General features: G+C 40.8%; 1 protein-coding gene across 1 annotated transcript in view; it reads right to left on the reverse strand.

Moving 5' to 3' along the window:
- Positions 1 to 7984: 7984 nt before the first annotated feature.
- ARFGEF3 (ARFGEF family member 3) overlaps positions 7985 to 17074 on the reverse strand; it is a 92478-nt gene continuing 83388 nt past the window's right edge. Inside the window, exons 30-34 of the mRNA XM_075707898.1 lie at positions 16394 to 16496; positions 15617 to 15748; positions 13893 to 14023; positions 8938 to 10168; positions 7985 to 8176 (exon numbers count right to left, since the gene is read on the reverse strand). Coding sequence (XP_075564013.1) covers positions 7985 to 8176; positions 8938 to 10168; positions 13893 to 14023; positions 15617 to 15748; positions 16394 to 16496 — 1789 coding nt within the window. The remainder of the gene's footprint in view (positions 8177 to 8937; positions 10169 to 13892; positions 14024 to 15616; positions 15749 to 16393; positions 16497 to 17074) is intronic.

Here is a 17074-nt window from a genome sequence, read left to right on the forward strand (position 1 = left end):
AAGAGGCATTTAGGCGATGGGGGAGAGCCCTTGCCTGGCTTTTTAGAGGGATGAAACATTGCATCATCTGTGCTGCTTGCATGCACCTGTAGATTGGGAACGCTTTTGGGGTGCGAGCTAAACCAAGTGTGGCAGGGAAATATGGCCAGGGAATGCCTAGCTTAAAAACCTAACAAAAGTTTTTGGCTGTGACCTAGCACTCCGAGGTACCCTGCGATGGCTGCCTGGCTGCTTGTCCCTGGTGCTGTTCACAAGCAGCGGCTGTCATGCAGGGGGGCCGGGGGGGAGGCTCTGTCTGGATTTCAGTGGCAGGAAAGTGGTGTACTTCGGTGTGCGACTGGCATTTGTAGAGTTCAATCCCTAAGGAAACCTTTTAGGACAGCTTTCAAAGTTTTCTATGGGATTGAAAGTAGGTGCCTTTTCTGCCATGTTTGTGTGTGGGGTTTTTTGTTTGGTTTTGTGTTTTTATGGTGGTTGTTTTGTTTTGTTTTGCTTTAATTCCATCTCCAATGAAATCAAAGCCAAAAGTATTTTCCTCATTTTAATATTTTAATGGGGGGAGAAATGCTTCACCTGTTTAGATGCTTCGAAATTCTGCAGAGCATCTACTTGTACCTTTAGTTGCCTCAGTAGCTTTAGCCTTCTCTTCGCCCCGCAAGCCCAAGCTCTGCTTAGCCGTGGTGTAGAGCTCATTTGTTGAAGTGTTTAGATCTCAGCCCCCACCGAAAAAAAAACCCCCAGGAGTTCAAAGTGGCAAAATTCGCCAAGTCATCTGTGAAAAATGCACTCCTCACTGGTACGTACCAAGTATTTCAGGCCCCACCTCAGTTCTGCTCCTTTGCTTCATCAGTAAGTGTAAAATAACTACCTTTAGACAAAACCAGAGCATGATTAATTTTGCATTTGCTTCTTTATTCTACAACACAAGCAACATAAATAGTTTATAATTTTTGTTTTAAAATATTTCCATTTCAGAATTCAGTCAGAATAAAATATACACAAAATACAATTTGCAAGCCAGCTTACAGTGACTGCCTGACCACTGGACACCCAAGGACCAAACAAAGCTAGCAGCACAACAGGACGCGGCGGACACGGGGAGGTGTTTTTCTGAAGAAGAGCAGAAGGGTAGAGGGAAGAAAGATGGATGAGACTGGGGAATTGCAGCTAGGTATGAACTCAGTAGAAGGTAAACCCAACGTAAGCACTCGCTTGACAAGGCAATTTACAGTCTCTCTTATAAAGTATTAGTGGCTCCTCCTGAACATACAGCTAGAGAGATGAAGTCCTGGGAATCATGTTTTGTGGTAAAATGCTTCCTATGGCAGCCATGGAAATAAAATCTTATTTTTTTTCATTTTTGAACAGGAAAGGATTAGATCTTTGGCAAAATGGAGTGTCCACTCCCTTTGGCTTGCTTTCAGCATTCAGTTCTGGTTGAAGGGCCCACGGAAGTGTGTTTGCAGTCTCACAAATAATGACAAAAAAGGGGGTGGGAGAGAGAAAGTGAGGGGACCTGAAAGAAGGTGCTTGCTGCTGTCATTGCATACTTTTCATACTTTTCAATCTCTTGCTCCCATCTGCTCTGGCAAACAGCGTGCAGTACAGGGCTCTGCCCTTTGTGGCTGTTCCCCTTTGGTATCGACTCCTGCTTTCCTCTGCAGAGCAGGGGGCTCAGGAGCCACAGCCTGCTCGTGGAGGTGATATTTGTCCCTTGCTTGAACCTGTGTACCGGTACCTCCACTAGCTCAGCTCTCTCGTTTCAGCTTGCTTCTTGTAGAAGCATGGTACTTCACTGCAGCCCAGATGAACCAAATGCATGGATAGGAAATAGGGCCCTGGTGCTCCATGGTATTTAGCTGAAATTTACAGAAGTACATAACTACCTTTTGAAAAGTGGGATGTTGGGGTAAAAGGATTGAAATGGATCCTGTTGCCATGTTTCTTCACAAAAAATGGCCTCTGTAAACTCAGTTCTCTGATTCAATGTGGCAGTGGAGACTATGCAAACCTCAACTTGAGAGTTTGCCAAAAAAAAAAAAAAAAAAAAAAAAAAAAAAAGAGGATTTGAGGGATCTGGTCCCACAGGCGGGCTCATTATTGCATTAATCCAGGATCATACAGTGTAGCTCCACCACTCTCCACAGAATTAGGGCATTCCTTCTTCCCTCTGCTTTTAGTTCTTAGCTTGGAGACCTCTGAGCACTAAGTGAAAAGACTAATGCATACTTATGCCACATGCTTTTATATTTTTTTCTTTTTAAATAGCCAACCCCCCCATGTTTGGCCAAACCTGTTTGTTTAGTATGCTATGATGGTTAGTGTCACATATAAAGTATGTGTTCTGAGGGGGATTAGTGGAAACAACAGAAAGAGGCGCTATGACTTCTTCCTTGCAGCTGTACAACTTCCTGGGGTCCCAGATGCGTTGCTGGTGAGGGCTGCTAAGAGATCCTTACGTTGTATCCCTACAGACGCTCTACTCAAAAAGGGAGGTTCGGTGAAAAGGGATCTCTAGCTGTCGGATTCTGTTATCTACATTGCATAAAATCCGACATTTGTGCTTCTGTGCTATGGTAACTTGGTCCTTTTACACTAAAAAAAGAAGAGAAACTTTTTTTTTTTTTAAATTGATGGTAGTGCATCATTTCTTCCAACAATTGTGGAATGATAGAAATGATAAAAAACCTAACTGTATTTTGTGTCCTATGCCATGATTAGCACTATACAGAGATCTTCCCAGAAATGGCTATAACCAGAGTAATGAGTAAATAGCTTGCTTAAACATAAACTTATCATACCCCCACAAAAGCAAGGGCAAGGGAAGGAAAGACTTTTTTTGTGTGAATTAAAAGCTATTTCTCACTGAGTAATGGTATTTCTAGAATGGATTGCTAAAGGTAAAAATAGCCAAACCACATGCTCGATTTCTGAATAAGCTTCTACACAGAAGAGCTAGGTAGAAATAAACTACTTTGGCTTGCTATGGTCAGCCTCCTACATATTAAAACTGGATCTATGCAAAAGTGAAGGTTCTAGTTTTGGGGCACTGGGATGTGTGGGAATATGTGCTGGTTCTTGTAGATTTTTCAAGTGGGAGGTGTATAGAGGACAGCAGCAGAGAGGCTGACATCAGGAACTGTACAGGACTTTCCCTTTCCTGAGAGTTTGTGAACCTGAATGTTGGGATTGAAGGATTCAAGGACTGAGTCCCAAGTTTAAAGATATCCAGGTACATAACTCGCACTGATGTCAACAGCTTAGGCACTCTGCGTGTGGGCCTAAGCTGTGGCAAGAGGTACAAAGTGCAGGCAGCACACGGAGCTGGACTGCTCTACTTTGCTAACTCATTTGTCACTTGGTTTCATACTGGTGCTGCACCGAGCTCTGCAGTGGAGATACCAACACTGAGATGCTACTGTATCAAGTGCAGATGGAAACTGCATATGGTAATGCAAGGTATTTAGAGGTGGGGGTTATATCAGGTGAGGATTTGTCGGTGAATTTTACTGTAAGGGTTAGGTTTTAAACAAAACTAGAAGCTCAAATTGAAAGGCAAAGTACCTTGCAAGTCATGGGTGTAAACTCCACTCGGCCTTGACATGAGCCAGCTATAGTCCAGAGGATAAGAATTTTTTATCTGTGATGAGGCAAAAGCTGTGTTGCCTGTGTTTGGAGTTTTACAAGGAAAGTTTTGCCCAGGCCTATGTAAAATCTTTCCCTAATAATTCTTTCTAGATGCTAAATTAAGTCAGTTATTCTCAAGTGAGTGTTTATCCCTAGGAGAGTATTAAATCTGTATCTTAACATCTTAGACATGAAAGCATGTTAACCAAGAGGTAGGGGTGGCAATTCTATGGCTGGTGAATGCTCAGTAAAGACTACTGGGGGGAAGTTACCAGAACAACTGTGTTAACCATTCCTGATGCGACACAAATATTTACAGAGCATGATAAGCATGCTACTGATGTGGATATCACTCTGTAAATATGCAGAATGCTCTGAGTATGACAGTGACTGGAGCTACAGGAATCTACACATAAACACATCAATCGTCTCATACATCTGCATATATTCACCCTACAGAGTAAAGTGCAAACATATGCAATGGCCTGAAACCATATCAGTTGGGGTCAGACCCTGCTCCTGTTATACAAGAAAAGCAGTGCTTCCCTGATGAACATGCTGCTTTTTTGCAGCTTTAAATATTTGCATGGCAATGAGCTATTCCATGTGAGTTGGTTGTTGATGCTGGCCAACAGCAACTTTCTCTGTTAGTGGCTGCCTGCAAGATTTGAAAATGAGATGTCATTGCCTCTGATTGCTGTGGTGGCCTTGAGGAGGGTGTGAAACTAGGCAAAGGCAGCAGAAGTGCAGCTCCGGTACCCGAGAAGGATGCCAAACTGCCACACCTTTTCTTTTTTTTTTTTTTTGTTTGGTTGTTTTTAAAGTAGTTCAGGTAAATAAAAATTACTGGCCAGTTCAGTAAAAGTCAAACCCAACTCCTATAGAAATTTATGTGACAAAAAAAGTAAGTGCAAGAAAAGAGAAGTAAGTATATGGTCATTAATCAGAACAAAGAGAAAGAGCAAGCTCGGGCTATCATACAGACTCTGGTTTTTTTTCAAGGCTCAAATGTTCTGATTCAACAGTAAAGCTGGTAATATGCTGCTGCTAGCTCTTGCATTATGTTATGGGACTGTAAGTAAGGATTTGAATGGGATACGTGAGAAAGACACATGTGGATACAAGGGCTACTTTGTGCTACTGACTGAGGTGCTTCCCCAGTCATAAGCGGAAAGCAGAGAAGTCTCTGTAGCATGGTACAGCTGGACGGATTGGGGCATTCAGAGTTGGGAAGTCCCCTTCTGAAGCTTAGGAGGGGCTGGTGCCTGTACCCTTCTCCTGGGACTGTTCTGTCAGACTCCTCCTTTGGGCTAAACGCTTGCCTTGTGAGGCCTGAAGGTAGCACGCTGGCAGCCTTAAGCCCAAAGTATGCACAGGTCTATGAAATGGTGACTTCACATGTTTAGTGTCATAACGTCTTTGGGGCTTGCTGATGTCTATGGCTAAACTAGCAAGAAAATAGCTGAGAATCTGATGAACCAACTCAATTTTTTATTTATTTATATTTTGGAGATGCATCAGAAAGCTTCTGCATCTCAGATTAATGGTACCTGAAGCGGCCATGGCTTGCTCTCCTTACTGGCTTACCATTTTACATATAAGGAAAAGGAAGAGCAGCACATGCTAAACTTTGCGTATGTAAAAGCCTGCTGCTTCAAAGGGTCCTTTGCCGCCACCCCCATCCTTTTAAATTACATTTCTGGAATTACTCAAAGTTACTCATGTCCTCTTATGGAGGGTGTTAATGCGCAGAGGCACCAAGGGTGACAATGGGCACTTGGTGCATAATTTGGAGGGCAAAGTTTAAAACAGGGCAACACCAATACAGCAAATTTACTCCTACTCATTTCCAGTATGGTATTTGTAGTGTAAAGAATTGAAATGCAATCATATTTTGGGTCAAGGTAGTGGCTAATCAAATAACACTGGGCTATGCTGTGTTCATGGGCTTGAGGGGGGTGGCAGGGGTGGTAGTATTGTCACTCCTGGAGCTTTTCTTTCTGTTTTACAGAAGGATTTTTGTATTGCAACCACAACATATTACCACAGTGTTTCTGAGATACTAGGCCCTCTTCTGGAGTCCTGATTGCTTCCATTGGTACTGCTATCAATTTTACTTCTCCAACATAACTTAGAGATTTACTTCAGTTTTAGATTAGTACAGCAAGGATCTGCATCCATTCAATGCATGTATAATGAAAAACAGCAGAGCTGGGCGTTGTGCATACAGTTTATTATTCTGATTTCTGTTGTTGTCTAATTAATGTACTGCTTTAAAAGCAGTTCTGTATAGATGCCCAACAAAAACTTTAACAAAAAATATAATCACCCTTTTACTCTACCTAAAGATGTGTAAGAAAGACATGGCAACAGAAATCAAACCAGGCCACTACTCTCCCATATACCAAGGGCTAATCTCACCTGTCCCCAAAGTAGTATTAAAACTGTTGGGGGAAAATTGACAATTGATAAAATTGTTAAATTACTCATTTATGAAGTCAATGTAGGTGGCAAGAAAGAGTTGTTTTTAAGGAATTTTTATGTCCAAGAAACAATTTAGCAAAGGGAAGTTTGGAAAGAAAGGGAAACAGTATGACTGACTACAGAAAGTTATGGGACGAATATTCCCTGCATAAGTCTAGCAGGTGGCAAATGGGAAGTGGGCAATGGAGCAAAAATGCAGGAGGATGGTGGCAGACTCTTTGTAAACACATCAGCTTGGGTGATAGCTGCTCAGTGGAGCCCCCTGACTCCCTCTGTTTTCCTAGGTTTAAGTGCTAAAAGTTGTGCAAAATCCAGGCCTGATGTAAAGAGATGCCATTTTGAGGGTACTCTGGAGCAGGGACTGAAGCTGTATATTTAGTTGGTGTGCACATTTTAAAAGCCTTGGGAGAACATCATTAAGGGGTCACCCAAGATTAAAATCAACTTATTTTCCACAAATCATTTCAACTTCTAATCAACAAATTAAGTAGTAGAGGAGTACAAGATGGAATGTCCCAGGGACTGTGACATAACTTGTGCAGCAAGGTAACCCTTTGCTGTGTCTAGTGTGAACAGCATCACATACGTATTTGACAATACAGTAGTCAATCCTTCCCCTTCTCCCACCCCTTAATAATGTAATCAAATTGCAGAGTAGCAATAGGAGTGCTGAACAGAGGGGGATGTACCTCCATGAGGATCTGTTCCCTTCTATTTACAGCAGCAGACAAGAAATGGGAGAGAAACAGGAAAGATGCCTTCCTTTCAGGCTATTTTCCATCTTGATTCAGCTCACTGTGGAGTAATAGGCTAAGTTTAACATAGGTGATAAGGGTGTTCCTGGCTACAACAGCTCTACGTAAGTGAACATAAAAGTTTCCAATAAAAGCATAAGCTAACTTAGCTGCAGTGCTGCTTAAACTGGAACACTTTATCTCTACTCTGTTCAGTTGAACACTGGATCTTGGCACATGCTGGTATTTGCTCTGTGGTGTGTCTTCCCCCGAGCTTCACTGGAAACAGCAAAACAGACTTCCCTGTTGCCCTTAGGGGGAATTAGACAAGTGGAAAAATGATCAGCTGTAGGCATAGCTGAAGAGGCAGCCAGGGCAGTGTTGTAGAGAGGACAGCTTGACTGTGCCATTTCTCTTCAAGCAATATTCCACAAGAGCAATGAAAAGATGAATAGTCTGTGCTTGGTTTACCAGTTTTAGACCTGGGATACTTTAATAGTCACTTATTAGCTACCCCAAATGTGACCAGACTGCAAAGGCTCTTCTCAGAGCAAAATAAATTGCCACTTTCTCTAGTGAGTGAGGCATATAGTTACTACAATAATCTTTATTTGGCTTTCCTTTCTCATGCTAATTTCAGAAGGGAAAAAAGTTATCCTAAACACGTGTCACCTTTTTGCTTGTCCTATAGCCCCACCTTTTTCCTGACTTTTGGGGTTTTTTTTTGTTTGGGTTTTTTTTTTTTTTTTAAGTTACATAGGCTTACTGGCCTGGTTTGACATCCAGATGACAGTTGCGTTCACAGCTAATTGCAAGTGTGGAAGTTCAGCTGCAGTTTCATGTGGCTCCCACTGTTGCAAATTTGAATTAAAATGAAGGTTACTGAAATGTATCACTCCTTTAGGTACTAGCCCAATTTACTGGCAGGTTCTGGGGCCATTCCAGACCCCCCACTCATACTTTGCCTCCTTTGCTAGTGTGAGTGAGGGACACAGAGTCTCAAGTGGATAGAATATATACATCGACAAGCTCATTGTTTCTTAATTTGTCAACAACAAATAGGCAATTAATGAACCCCGATACTTTTTTACTGTATACCTTGGATGTCTTCTCCCCTTTGCAACAGAGCACAGCTAGGTTTAAACGATGATATCGTAAACTCGGCCCACTCTTCCCAGCCATTCCCGTACTGCCTGGCGGACACGGATATCTGTCACGTGGCAAGTCAGCTGGCTGATACAAGGGAACACCGCGGGCTGCAGGGCTGTGAAAGTTTGGTCTGGCAGGGCCTGAATCTGGTTGAGAACTGTCAGCACCATGTTGGTCCATGCCTACAAACAAATTGGATACAAAAAAAGACTCCTTAGAAGACCTTTCTAAATAGATGAGCCTATCAGTTGAGGCAGAAAATAAGATATCTGGTGGTTGCAGCCTCATGAAGAGGACTGAGTAATGCCAGCATATTCATTTTATGTTCACTGTGTCTTCCTAAGTCACATTCAGTACTGTAAATCATTGTTTGACTTTGTATTGCAGGTATCGTGCTCGCCCTTCACCATATTTTATTTCACCCCACAGTGAACAAAGACTTTCAAGTTTGATGCTTTCACTGATTTGTTCACTTGGATATGCAACCAGCAAGTTTCTGTTTAGCAAGAGAGCCCGCTATTTCTGCTGTGGAATTAACAAAAACAACTTCTTAAGTACAAAAGCATTGTGACAAACAGCATCACATTTTCAAAAGCCCTTAAGTGGGCTAGAGCCCTTAGCAGTAAGCAATGAGTTCATTGTAGGTTGTTAGTTCTTAGGACTAAGTGCAGGTTTGGGCCCAGTCACAGAAGCACTCTTAAAAGCTGTACTAGTATATGCCTGATAACACTTCCACTGATTGTCTTTTGATAGGACAGAATCAGGTTTTTATCAGTGCCAGCTGCTGAAATATTCAGTCCTCATCATGATGACTTCTTTACGTAATGAAGACATTTAATGAAGAGATTATAATCATTATAATAAAAGCAATAGAAAAAATATTTATAGGTATCTTTTTAATTATTGCTATTATTATTATCAGCATTCTACAAGTATGTCCTACCTGTATCTGGGCCTCAGCATCCCTAACGGATATATTCAGGGAACTGACTGTGGATCCTGAGCGTGGTCTCTTCTCTTGTCTCAGGATCTCTGGACCAGCACTGAATGAATGCCTCATTTGACCTTGATCTATAAGATGTTGTGGCCGCTGGAGTATGGGTGAGTCTGGCCCTCTTGAACCCAGGAGCTCCCCTTTCTTTTCCACTTTGACCTCTTTAGTGAAGGATGCCATGGCCTGTTGCTGCTTTCTTTTCTTGTATTCTGTCATGAGCTTGGAGATAGTTTTGTCAGTGGCTATGGTGTAGATCTTGTTGCCAGCACTCTCCCACCATTCTTTTTTCCTGGTTTGCTCTTTTTTCTCTGGTTTAGGACTTAGGGGTGGGGGTAGCAGCAACATTTCTCCACTCCCTCCTCGTGGTGTCAGGCTGTCTCCCAGTTGGTCCCTGATTTGACTCCGGTCATCTTCCGATGGTGTGTCCTTCCCAGATTGCCCTCCGGTTGATGGGGTAGAGGTTTCTGAGTGAAAGGATGGTAAAATGAAGAAAGGGTCACCTTTGAACACTGGAGGCTCCTCTACATTATTCTCCAGGTCCAGATGCATCTGAATATAGTTGTTGCACAGTTCCATACAGAGCTTATGAAGCCGCTTGATTAGCCATCCCCAGTCTGCATTGCTGACAGGCTGTACACTGAGAGATGGTATTCGAGCCCTCCACTGTCTCTTCTCCTTCCCTCGTGGGGGGCTGACCTGGGCAGTTTCTTCAAAAATGTCTTCATCTTCCGAAGAACACTGCTGTGACGAGTCTGTGCTTCTCTCATCATCTTCAAAGAGGATCTTCTTCACTTGCTCTGCAGTGATGTTCTCCTGGTTTGTCAGGATTGCACAAACCAAGGCATGGAAGTAGATGTTGAAGCTCATTGCTGACTGGCGATACAAGTTGGCAGCTCCACTAATGCCAGACACTTTTTTCAGCAAACACTTCAAGCCAGGTCTGGTATCAAACTCCCTGGCTGTTCTATAGGAGTCCAGCAGTAAGTCAAAGATGACAGCCAGGTTTTGCATGGAGATGTACCTGAGAAAACCAGCCAACTTGTTTTCTGGTACTTGTATTGTCATTTTTTCCTCCAAGTTAGAAGGGCCTTTCACAAATTCTTCCAGTAAGATGTCATATAAATTCTGGAGCAGTACTTGGTGGGACAGCAAGCTCACCACTATCGTCCTGAAAGGAATACTTGGTAAACCAAGCATGGGAAAGAAAAAAAAAAAACAAAACTAAAATGGTGCATTGTGCTTTTACTAGAAGTACAGGAATACTTCATATTTTAAAATCTAACATGAAAGATGAAAATGAAAAGCCAAATTTTCAGAGCCTTATTAGAAAAAACTGGAGGAAGATAAAGTTGTCTAGAATGGTCTTTCAGCTACTCTTTCAAATATTTTCAGAGAAGGGAAGACACTTACATCGGTTAAGAAAAATAACTGTCCAAAGCAAGCACACTAATGGCACTTGTGCAGACGTGGTATTAAAACAAAGCTCTGTTATAATTTTTGTCCTTTTCTCCAGAGATGTCTAACACTGAGGGATTAAATATTCTGTGTTTCAATTTCATGGCAGCTGCAAGTACTCTTAATATTTCAGCCTGCTATAATTGAGGAATTTGTTAATACACAAGTTATGCAGCACTTCTGCCATTGGTCCCTGACCATATTTTTGTTACTGAACTTATCACTAAGTTCAAATATCCTTAAAATCCCTCCTCCACCACCATTGCAGCCAATCTGAACTTTGCCATGACAAATTGAGGCCAAAACTAGTTTACCACTCCGTTTCCATTTCCACTAATGCCAGGAGTACTTCTTAAAAATAAAACACAAAGAGCCAAACAACCAATTAAAAAACATCTACAGAATCATCAGCAGTGCAATGGAGCATGCAAAGAAGCTTAACTCTTGCTGAAGGCACATTCACTGTTTGCTCTTAAGACTTCAACTTGAACACTGAGAACCTCTCATGGAAATATCTATTCCTAACCCTGTTTCTCACATGTAATATTGGGTGATTCTTAGCTGTGCTCCTGTTAGAGAGATGCTGTGGATTGTTCTAGATCTCACTGATTTTTGATTTGCACAGGGAACCAAGAATGGCAAATTGCCCCAGCCAAAGTTTTCAGGTCATTCACTAATCAATAACATTGAGAGGCTTACAGGGCAAGGGAGGCTAGGAAGAAGGGGTGGGACAGGATTATTGTTTGGTATCTCATAGATTTAAAATGATAAACTGTGAAAGCTATCTTACGGCATTTAGAAAAAGGTCTTTGCATAAGATTACAGCAGGGATGTTTTAAATGGAGCTGATGCTCTGGTACATATAGTAATACTTGTTTTGATTTAGGGAACTATGATGCGTCACATTTTAATTAGCACTGCTATCTAGTGAGGAAGAGATTTTTCAGTTTGTTCACAATACTGAAGTTTTAGGTCTAAGGCAAAATAAATCTTCATGTAACATGAGATGTTCAGTTGTAGACCTTTAATTTTTTTGTTGCAAAAATTATTCTACTTTCATTAAACAACTTTCAAAAGTGTTCTCAAAATACCAAAGCAAAAAGTCTATTTTTTTGAGAAATCATATCAAAACAACACTTAAAAAAAAAATCCAGAAAAACACCTATTTTAACTCTCAAAATTTTGCCTTATGTTAATTGTCTTATAAAAGCACTCAAACGATCCTGATTAAAAAAGAAAAAAGAAAAAAAAAAAAAGAGTCCTGAGACTTTTGAGGGACTACCATATGCTTGGCCATATAGAAGCTATAGGTCAGACAAAACTGTGCTTCTAGGGTTAATTTACCTATGTCAGTTCACTTACCGTGACACAGCTGCCTGTGCCGATACACCAGTAAAATGTAATAGTCGTCTTATCTGACAGTGCTAAAATCTTGATGATTACTAGATACATTGGAGCTCTTCATGGGGAAGTAGCTTTCTGCTGTAAAAATCATTAGAGGCTCTCACTCAGAAAAATTCTTAAGAGCATGTATAAAGTCAAATGAGTGCTTGTGTTGATTTCAAGAGACTAATCCTGTTTCAAAAGCAGGATCAGAATGGAGATTTGCTTTTCCTTGTAATAGCCAAAAAGGACAGTTTAAAGTACTGCTCAATTCCAAAAGAAACTAGTACAGAGCTAGAAGTGAAACACACAATGCTAAAGCTGGTTAAGGATAGTATTTTCTTATTCTGCCCAAAGTTTTGGACTGAAATATATTATTACTTTTTAGGAAGAAGAAAAGCTCCCTTACCCCAGCTTCCTGTGAAACGATGCAGCATTAAGGAAACAAAAGCAAAAAGGGAAAAGAGAAACCCCACTAAGATTAAAGTAAAACTTTTGAAAGGCCACAGTTACTAGCATGCAAGACTGGCATATTACTGCACTGCTGTAGCAAATAATATGAAAAACAGTTGGCACAGTCAACTTTTGAGCCCTGTTTTGGTGAAAAATGAGCATTGCTGGGGTAACATTTGCCTATCGGCATATGCACTCTTTGCAGTTGTTTAGACAAAGCACTGTGTTAGAGTATTCAGAGTTTGTATTAATTGCAAGCTTTACACAAATAAATAAATAAAGACAAGCAAGACCCACGCTACCTTTACGAACGCAGCCTGTTAGATTGCATGGCCTTACGTGCCATGAGAGGGCAGTACTCCAGTCTTTTGCTTTGCATTCATTACAACAAGAAGAATGATCTGCAAGCCTTTGGATAAAGCAGATATTTTCCCACCACGAAGGAAGGGTTTAGACTGTGATCTCAACTTTTCTTCGTCTCTGTGAGGGGCCCTGTTCTCTGAAGGCAAGGTAACAGAGCACCTGCTCTTGGGGGAAATGTCTGTACAGCTGTCTAAGAATAGAGACATCTTGCATGGTCTTTCTTCCTGTCCATCCAAAGAAGGACCATCACATTCTGGCTCCTTGTTGCAAGCAATAGTTTAGTTTTGAATGAGAATGCCTGAAGTGGTACAGAAGCAGGTTTGGTATCTAGTAAAAGACAATTTCATGCCACATATTACTTACCTTGCAATACAAACACAAACCCTGAACGCAGAATTATAATTCTTGACCTTGTATTACAGCAGTTGTTTAAACAACCGAGTGCAAGCAAAATGAAATATTCTTTGACAGGATCAGACTGTCATGCAAATGCATGAGTTTCTCAGGTGGTAATGTATAGAAGGACTTCCACAAAAATAAAGTGCCAAGCAAAACCAATGTTCCCTACATCAATATGTTGTCAGTTTCACAATTTGGATGTGGTCTCTTCAATTTATACTGCTCCAGTTTATCCATTAACTTTTTCTACCTTCTTAATCCAGTAATACTGAATTTAAAAGACCATTAGTGAAGCAGACATTACTTCATTTGCTAGGCATCATTACAAACATAACAGTACTTCCAAAGCTTTCTTCAAACTGATATTTTTAACTCTACTTCTTAAAGAAAAGAATCTCAAAATTGGAAAGATTTTCCTAGTATTTCCTATGAGAATGCTTTTCTTAATTTAATCTGCATTTCCTCTACTTGAAGGCTTTGTATGACCTTATGTATCCTTCAGGTATTTGAAACCTACCAATTTTTACTATCTATTAGAAGCGTTTTCCTTATTTAGCTTTCTAAGGGCCACATTATAGACCCTGACACAGGCTTGTCTATAACTGTAACAGCTCTTGCACGTGCCTGCTCACCAGTGTATGATCATGGGAACATCTGGAGACCAGACAGCAGTAAACTATTATCTCCTGTGTCACAAAACCTAATTTTTATTTGATCAGTGTATTTCATTTTTTTTTAATGAGACCTATGGAGAGGCATGGTTTGCCAGGCTCTGTTCACATCTCTGCAAGCCTGACAGTATTTTTATCTTGCTTTTAATGACACAGTATTTTCCTGAGAAGATATTTTACCTTCTCTGGGTATGCCCATTTGGTTTCTTATCTGTTGGCAGGTCAATGATGAGCACACACGACTGGGCATGTTCAAACCCTTCCTTGTTGCTTGGGGTCTTTGGGGAGCACTGAGTCTCCAGCATGAAGACCTAGAAAACAACCAGTTACATAAAACAATCAGTTTCTCACTTGCACTGGGTCCCTGGGGGTCCCGAGAACAGGATTTCCTGCATTGTGAAAGATCTGCTATGATAACTTATTTTACAGTGATGGAGTGAATGCAAAGTATCCCCCCAGGCAGACCTTCCCTGCAGCATGCTGCTTTGGTAAAACAGCCTCAGAGCCATGGGCTACCTCCAGACACACAGCAGAGCACAGGGCAAAGGGCAGGCATCTCTTTCTTCGAACTTGTATAAGGTATAATACCAAGCACCGAAACAAGCTTTCTGCTGTCTGTATACCACTATCAGAAAATATCATCTATAGTGGAGACAAGGACCTGTTTGCATAGTTAGCCTGTTGTACCTAGAAAGGCTGGTTGTTGGAAGGCTTGTTTTCAGCCATGAAGATACAACAGACACCTAACTTGCAATTCTTTGGGTAGGAAATGGGGAAACAACTCTCAGTTGCTGTAGCTTTGTTTTGTAGCTTAGTAGTTGTGTCAAATCCCACTGAGAAGGACTCAGGGACTGCCACTGAGAATGTGTACAAGAAAAGTATAAACACCACGTTCCCTGCTTTCTTGAGTTCTTCATCTTTAAAACTTAATTGAAAACATTTTTTCTATTCCAACAAAGTCTGCCACTGCCCCATTATTTGTGATCACAAATCCTGGTCTGTGTGTCTCAGATTTTCAAGCAGCATCAAGGTATGATTAATCAAGTCAGAAATTGACACCAAACATCTGTTGGCTCTTTTAATCCAGCTGCTTTCCCATGCTGAAACTGTCACACCGTATTTACAGTTTTATGGTACCCTGCAGGTCATTAAGTTCAGTCTGCTGTATTTCAATGAACTTGTTTCGTACAACCACTTTCATAAAATGAACAACCTCCATTGTAGTCAAAAGGACCCTGAGAAGGCTGTCTCCAAGCTTGCTCTGCTGATTAGGAGTTAGTGGGGAGTTTTAAATAATTTGTTAAATGTCTGCATTATCCTCTAGTTCTCAGTAACTCTTTTTCTTCTCTGCAATCTATACGCAGGTATTCATAGAGAAAAAACCTGCATTCCTCTTCAAACTCTGCTTTGATAAGTTGAACAAATCTTGTTTTTCTAGTTTCATATCACAGTCTCTGTTCTAGTACATTTTTTGCCCTTTGAAATTACCATTCTTTAACAGAGTAATTAAAAATGTATATGACATTCTAGATGAGAATTCATAGTGCCACTACTATTTCCTTTTCTCCATCAGAAACATTTCCACTGACGTACACTAGGGTTGCCTTTTTTAAAGATAGGCCCGCACAATAGGCTTATCGTTAGTCCTCCTCAGGTACCTATGCATCTTCCCCCACCCTAGGCATTCCTAATTCCTACTTACAGGGGGACAGTTTCAAGGGTTTTTTTTTCTAGTTTTTATTACTTGTTCTCAATACTAGTTAGACAAATAAATGTTAGCCTGGTGATGAGGAAGTCTTTGCCCATAGGGTTTGTGAGGAAGGTGTTAGTAAAGGTGTACTTTCATAAAGAAAAGCTTCAATTTTAAAAGGTTCTCCGACTTCCCCTGAAATGTCAGTCAGTACCTGTTGTGCCATGGCTCTGATTCTCCAGTATTCAGCTTCAGCACTTGGCGAGAGGGAGGGGGCTGCCACCTTCACTTCACAGGCATCTCCACTAAAGCTTTCGGAACCACTGTGGAAATAGCCCAACAGGTTCTATAGAGAGACACAACATCAGACTTTCACTGTGCGTTAAATGAAGTCAATGACTGTAGCATTGTCCAGCCTGTTCATGTGTAATACAAGATTCAGAGTGATCTGTCCCATTACCATAAGCCAGTCACCTGCTATTTAGCATTTGATGTATTTGATGCAAAGGCATTACTACTTCTTACGTAGTCTGGCTTGTGATGAGGATGTTTTTGTTACAAGAAAGACAGTGAGTTGAGAAATAGTCTATAAGGAGCATACAGCTACAGGATCAAGTAAGCAACTTTGTCTTCTGTCTAATTTTAGCCAATCCAGAGGAAGAAATAGATCAAAAGGTAAGTTTTCACCTATTAAACTCTTCTGATTTCATACTGGCAGGGCAATTTAAAGTAAGTCTGGACTATGAGTGACTAGTGGTGTCTGCACATGTTTAGAAAAACTGATTTCAATCTCCATTGTTGATCCAACACCTTTCATTGACAAAATAACAAAACTGACAAAATAGCAAAAGCTACCACATAATCCTTATGCTTCTTTTCTTAGCTCTGTACCCAAAAACTTTTCTGAAAAAGAAAAAATCAGCTTGTCAAAAGTTAGTCAGTCTATAACTAGTGTGATTACATTTTGACTGTCAGCAAAAAGGCAGGGTACCTTTACTGGCTCCAGAGTGGCAGAGAACGCATCCTGCAAGGCACAACACGCAAGCCTCCACATCTCTTCAGTAAAAACAGGCCCTGCTGTCACTAACACATACCTGCAAGGACACAGAAAAACATTAGCATGTTCAAGACAGAACTAGACAATTCTTACTTGTAATGGGAGAAGGTCGAAAACAGAACAAAAGGCCTACTCAGCAGCTAGCTAATGATATCCAATTTCCTCAGTTGTTACCCTGGCCTATTTTTGTAATTACACGGTAGTTTTGGCTTTTTTTTTTCCCTTTGCTTTTAAGTAGTCATCTTGCCGGGACAAGAACCACATATTGCATAAGTATATAATGCAGTGCTTATTTTGATTATGACTGTAATAACCTGAAGACTGTGAAAGGTATTAATTACCTCTAAAGACCTCTGAATTCCAACAGAAAGGCCCTTGGTTATTTTTCCTAAGGATTAATTATTGACTAACTGCATGTAAGTAACATACAAGTGCTTTTTACGGGAATGATACATATAGCAATGCCTAAAATTGCAGGTTCTGTCTGAAGCAGACAGAAAACAGCAAGAAAAGGTTAGTAAGTCTAAAATTCATTATTCAAATAACAAGAGATAGATATATTGTAGACTTTTTCTGAGATGTTAGCCAACTTAATCAGTCCACAAGTTCTTCAAA

Source organism: Pelecanus crispus, chromosome 3 (assembly GCF_030463565.1).
Source record: "Pelecanus crispus isolate bPelCri1 chromosome 3, bPelCri1.pri, whole genome shotgun sequence".
Classification (NCBI taxonomy): Eukaryota; Metazoa; Chordata; class Aves; order Pelecaniformes; family Pelecanidae; genus Pelecanus; species Pelecanus crispus.